This window comes from Rutidosis leptorrhynchoides, chromosome 5 (assembly GCF_046630445.1).
Source record: "Rutidosis leptorrhynchoides isolate AG116_Rl617_1_P2 chromosome 5, CSIRO_AGI_Rlap_v1, whole genome shotgun sequence".
NCBI lineage: Eukaryota > Viridiplantae > Streptophyta > Magnoliopsida > Asterales > Asteraceae > Rutidosis > Rutidosis leptorrhynchoides.
The window spans coordinates 324,609,702-324,616,052 of NC_092337.1; the positions used below are offsets into that span (position 1 = coordinate 324,609,702).

At 31.2% G+C, this 6,351-nt stretch overlaps 1 protein-coding gene and 1 non-coding gene across 2 annotated transcripts; both read left to right on the forward strand.

The window, feature by feature from the left end:
* The first annotated feature begins 568 nt into the window (after window positions 1–568).
* On the forward strand, window positions 569–641 carry TRNAE-CUC (transfer RNA glutamic acid (anticodon CUC)). Its single transcript has one exon. It is a non-coding gene; the product is annotated as a tRNA-Glu (tRNA).
* Window positions 642–710: 69 nt separating this feature from the next.
* LOC139846477 (uncharacterized) lies at window positions 711–4,343 on the forward strand. Its single transcript, XM_071835964.1, has 2 exons — window positions 711–797; window positions 3,506–4,343. Exon 2 carries the CDS (start codon window positions 3,524–3,526, stop codon window positions 4,154–4,156), a length of 633 nt encoding a protein of 210 aa, XP_071692065.1. The 5' UTR covers window positions 711–797; window positions 3,506–3,523; the 3' UTR covers window positions 4,157–4,343.
* The last annotated feature ends 2,008 nt before the right edge of the window (window positions 4,344–6,351 follow it).

The following is a 6,351-nucleotide window of genomic DNA, read 5'->3' on the forward strand; positions in this document are numbered from 1 at the left end:
TTGCTTAAAAACTTTAAACTACGTAAAGGGTTTATTGTGAAAAAAAAAAATTAATACTCAAAGGAGAAAAATATTATTAATTGTAGATTTCAGGTGTATTTAAGCATCTCTTATCTCCTTCGTATTTGGCCTAAGGACATTATTTGACTTATCATAACTTATCTTTAACTTGCTCAACTCGCATTACCCATACCACTTGTAGGGTCTGTTCCAGAGTGTAATTTTGGAGAGAATGGAGATGAAAGGGAAAGAAGCTAAATGAAATTGATGTGCCAGAGTTTAGTTTGAGAGAGAAAGGAAATGAAAGGGAAGGAGAATTCGGTGTATTTTTTTCATCATCTCTTCTTTCGAAATTGGAAGGATTCACAATCCTTCCTCTTCATTCCCCTTCATTTCATTTCATTTCTTCTACAAAAAATCTCTGAACAGACGGGTAGGGTAGGTTAGGTTGAAGTGAAAGCCGTGAGTTGACTTAAAAGCCATTAACATTTAAAAATTTATTCTCAGAATTGTCAATTGACTTGGTCTACACACTATTAAACGTTTCAAGTGTGGAACCGTAACAAGATCCGTTGTAGTCTAGTTGGTTGGGATACTCGGCTCTCACCCGAGAGACCCGGGTTCAAGTCCCGGCAACGGAATTTTTTTTTTATTTCTTAATTAAAAATCCCTAAACTAATTTTATCTGCAAAATTCTTGAATAAAACCCTACCTTTTGCTTAATTATTTTAAACGATTCTGCTCCAAACTCAACCCTACCGTCTAATCCATTACTTCTTTTCAGTTGCGCTACTGAGGTAAGCTTTGTTTTCTTTCCATTTTTCGATTTTATTCGTATATGTTTGTAATTTGTTTCTACTTAATTTCTTTGGTTCACAAATTAGTAAATAGTATCGGACTAAATGTTCATCATTGTGTATTATAGTTTCAGAAAATTCCTTACAACATATGGAATAAATTGATTAAGGATAGTAACATAGTCATATTTTCTCAAATTACTTAACTCATAAGTACTGTATTACGCAGTTCTGATCAATCAAAATGTACGATACAAACTAAAGTTTTGTTCCTCGTTTATCCTGTTATTGATATGATGTTTGTTTCAAAGAGAATTTTAATTATATATTCGTTGTATGCGTCTGTGTGTGTTTAAAATATGTATGCTATGATGATAGTTTTGTGAGCCTTATTACTGGTATGTTTTCTTACCGATTAATTGTAGTAATTTCCAATGGCATTCTTAAAATGTCTAGTTAATTATTTTGTATTGGTGATTTTAGTGTGATTTAACGAATTGATTTAGTGGAATTGGATTTGCTAAGTAGAAAGTAGTCATGATCCGTTGATACTCTAAACGAATTTGATGAAGTGTGGAGTACACGTTCGTAAAGGGTTAGATGGATTATGGGAGCTTGAAATGTACTTGGTTTGTAGTGTTTGAAATCTGAGCTTGCTTAACATCTGTGCGCCGCGTAGATGGGTGGCACGCCACGCCATTGAACGAGTTTTGGAGATCGAGCCTAATTGTTCAGGAAACTGGATTGCCTAGTGCATATGCGCGCCGCGCCATATAACGTGTTTTGAATGTCGAGCGTGGTGTAACCAAATGGCGCGCCACGTGATATAACTGGTGATTCTGAAAGGTTGTGATTCTTGACTGAAATAATGCATTGTTTTCTAAACAAGTGCAGTTATTCCTGGACGTTTAAGCATGGTTTATACATGCTTTTAGGCCTATTTTTAAAACCTTTTCAAGGGTGTTGGTTCTCAAGTGATGTACCATGTCAATATGGTCATTTTCAAAGGTTGCAACCCTTCGGGTGTACCTTTTCGTTCATTATAAATAAGGAACTTATTTTATGGAAATAGGTTAGACATTTTGAACTTTTACACACACTTTCTACTCTCAATAACCAGAATATACATTCTACAATTGCCTAGTTTTATTCTCTTTTAGCCAAGAAGATAATCCATTCTTTATCTTATCCCATCAAAGATTTTGTGTACGTCGTGGCTAATTGGGTCAAAATACTTGATTAGGAAAGTGAATATACGATTCAAAGAACAATCCAGTGACTTTGTTCTCAGATCCATACAATCCAAGATACCCCAAATTATAACATATTGTGCTCCATAGTTCACTTGTCATATGTTGTGCGCTGAGTTGTAAATTTAGACGAGTTATGTGTCTGGTTAAAATAGGCTCCATTATTTGAGTCAACGGCAATCGTCGATTTATTGACGTCTTGACTGTCGCTTAAAGCCTAAACTGAATTCCAGGCAGGATTTAAAACTCATGGAAATTTGATTCTACCATTTTCATGACGTTTCAGTTTTATTTTTGTTTTTAAATTTTTTTTTCCTACTTATTGGTCGGAGGTACACTAGGAAGCAATCTCTCTATCAGTCGAACAGAGAGAGGGAGGACTTTCTCTACTCTTGGGAGTGTTTCACTCCTGGTGTAGAAATGACTTCTCTTTATTCTAGGATAGAGGAAGGATTATCTACATCTCACCTCCCTTATACCCCACGTATCTGGGATTGGGTTTTGTTGTTGTTGTTGTTGTTGTTGGTGTGTGTCTGGTTAAAATATGCCTGTAAGGCATGTGACTCGGATCTTGACTTACGATTCTAACCGACTCGTTAACTCAGAGGAGTTTGTTTAATGAAGCAAACTTCTAGCAGTCATCTTAACCTTCTTTTGTAGAGATATGAGGTTTTATCAATTCCTCGAATCATGTTCATCTACAGTTCTACACCTTTATATTCGTATAATGATTATATATTCATTTTCATCTCCGCACTCGAGTTCTTTTGTTAAAATTGAAATGCTCTCTTCTGCTATGGTCTTTAAAACTCTGAATGAAGTTTTGGGCACATGTTCGGCGATTATTGAATATTAGCTAGTGACTTCTTTTTTAATCATGTAACTATTTGGCTAATTGCTCAATAGATATAGTCAGGGACGGATCTTTGGGGTGGCAGGGGTGGGCAGTGGCCCCTCCAAAAATTTGTTCTCTTAGTATAAATTTTATTTTTTGAGATCTAAAATATTAATATTTTATATAATTGTCCCTCCAAGATTTTAGAATCTTTCTTATATAAGTTTTTGAAATAATTTTGGCCCTCCCATTAAAATCGTTCAAGATCCGTCTCTGGATATAGTTATAGTTATTATATAGTTATAGTATATAGTATACTCAGCAGCTCAAAAGAAACTGTCGAGATACAAGTTTACATTAGATACAAGTTTGTTATCTAAATATTATTAAATATAATACGATAATCATCCATACCTACATACATACATATGTGTAAGTGTAATTAGCCCTGTAAATCGTTCGAATCCTACATTTGTACACACACTTTTGCGAAAGTACTATAAACCAATAAAGGTGTTATCACTTGTGGCAATCTGATGATAGCAATTAATATTACATAATTCTATTCATGTTGCTAGGTAGTTAAATTACTGTTTAACAAGCTTGGTTGCATAATTTTTCAGCTCATAAACGAGACTATTATGGAAGATAACTACATGGATTCTTCTACAATTGGAAATGTTGACTCAAAGGTAAAGCATGATGAACATGTACTCTCTGCTGAAGATTTAGCATGGGCCGACTCTTTATTAAACTCAGATATTGAACAATCAGAAATTAATATGGATATATTAAAAGAAGATTTACTCGATATTCTCGATCAACATTCTGAGTTCATTGCCCCTTCTGAAAACGTGCACGTTAAGTCAAATGGCACAAAACCCCCTAAGAATTCACCTTCAGTCGTAGATGAAGAAACAAGTATCAATAATAATTCAGAAGATGAAGAAGTAACTGATGTTTTACACTCATTAAAGCAACAACCTTTTCTTCCAAATTATAAAGATGAGGTGATGAACATTCAATATTTGGATGATGATAGTGATGATGATGCGGGTTTTGTATTGGCACAAAGTGTGATTGAACCGCTATCTGATGATATTTTCAAAGTGTGGGATTTAGGCATACCTGCGGAAGAAGATGAACTTGATAAACAGTTGAAGGAGGCACTTTCTGAGGATGATGCAGGTACAAAAGTGACTAAGAAGAAAGGTTTGAAATTGGAGTCACTTGATAGTCTTATTGATAGTATTGCAGATCTTTCTTTGAAGTAAAGTAGTGGTGGTTTATTTGTTGTAAACCAATGGATGATAGTTTAATATTAGTGTGGTTTCTTCCTCTTCTTTTTCGCTATTTTGATGGTATGAGTTTCAGTAATAATCACCTACGTTAATGCTGAAATATCAGGGCATGTCCGAAAAATACAAGTAAATTGTTCAACAAAATTACACTGAAGTTATTTCCTCGTTGTAAGAAATGAATATATCAAATTTGATGTTACAACTTCCGCAATGGTTGGCAAAAATAATTTGGCATCGAGTTGGTTGATTTTTATGTGATAGTGAGCTGATAAAAAGTACTACGTAACTTTTAAGTGTTTCAATTCTAAATGGAGGATAATAAGAAAAATGGATGTGCTAAATGATTAAATAGTTTTTGGTTTAACACACATTTTCTGTCATTCACCATTCAGTTTGAAGTTAGATATAAATGTGATGAATCGGAACAGTTTGACATTTATTATTATTTTGGTGAAAATAATAATATAAATTAAAGGAATCGAAGGTTAACAAATTTGTCATTCACCATTCAGTTTGAGGTTAACAAACTGGGTGGTGAAACCACTACAACCAACAATAGAGAAGGGCACTATCAGAACCTCCACCATATCGGAGTCAGAGAGGGGGTAATACCGCCCCCCTCCCCCTGGTGGAACATCGTGTAGTGCCTCGTTAACTCTTAACTAAATTCAAGTCAAGTCATTTGAATGGATTTCTCTTAGAGCTAAGGGGAAGAAGTTCGATTGGCTTACTTGGTTGAGTAACCCGAGTGTTTATCTTTCGTGTTAGTTTTTGGTTGCTCGCTTTGTAACCTTATGTCGAGATTTCATTGTATATTGTAAATTTGCACTCTTCGTGTATTCGTGCGATTGTTAATCTATAAAATTGCTTGCTTTTCAAAAAAAATACCGCCCCACCCCCGGCTAAAATGAAGCTGGAAAAAACACCGCCACTTTGTCAGAGTCCAAAAGCAGCCACCACAAACAGGCTGTAACCATCATGCCTTCGACGAGAATGAAGACAAAAAGCCTCCACCATCGGACAATTCTGATGAGACCAGGTTGTGATGACCCGGGAATTTCCAACCAAATTAAACTTTAATCTTTATATAATTCCGACATGATAAGCAAAGTCTGTAATGTTGAGTTCCGAAAGTTTTAAAACCCATATTCATGTAATCAATTACCCTTTGACTATTCCCGATGATTCACGAACAATTATTTGTAAATAAATAAATAAATATATATATATATATATATATATATATATATATATATATATATATATATATATATATATATATATATATATATATATATATATATATATATATATATAAATGTATACTCTAAATCTATTTGTTTCAATATATATATATATATATATATATATATATATATATATATATATATATATATATATATATATATATATATATATATATATATATATATATATATATATATAATTAATATACTTATCTATGTAATAAAATTTGATAAAAGATAATCATAGTTATTGTAATTTGAAAGTATATGTATATGAATTCTATATATAGATATTATTATATGTATGTTGTTATATACACAGAATTTATAAATATTAAATATTCATTATCTATATTATTATATTAGTAAATATTACATAATTCATAATATGTAGGGTTAATATATTATATGTAATTACAAGATAAAATATAAATGTTATAAGTTATGGTATAAATATGAAATTTGTTATGTATAAATTATTAGATGATTATTATTGTTGATATTATTATTATTTAATAATATTTATATTATTATAAGTAGTATTATTGTTAGTGTTATTAATAACATTATTATTATCATTGAAATTATCATTATTGTTAATACTAATATCATTACATGGTTATTATGATTACTTTATTATTATTATATAGTATTTCTATATTTATTTTTATTATTGGTATTTCTATTTCTATAATTAATATTATGTATTATAAATAATTTTTTTTTTATTAATTAGAATTGTTATATTTTATTATATATATATTTATTATTATTATTATTAATATTAATATTAATATTAATTATGATTATATACTTTATAAGCCATATATATATATAAAATAATAAATCCAATTATATAATACATACAAGATACTGACTGTTGAACATCACTATTGTAGTGACCCGAACTTTTCCATATTT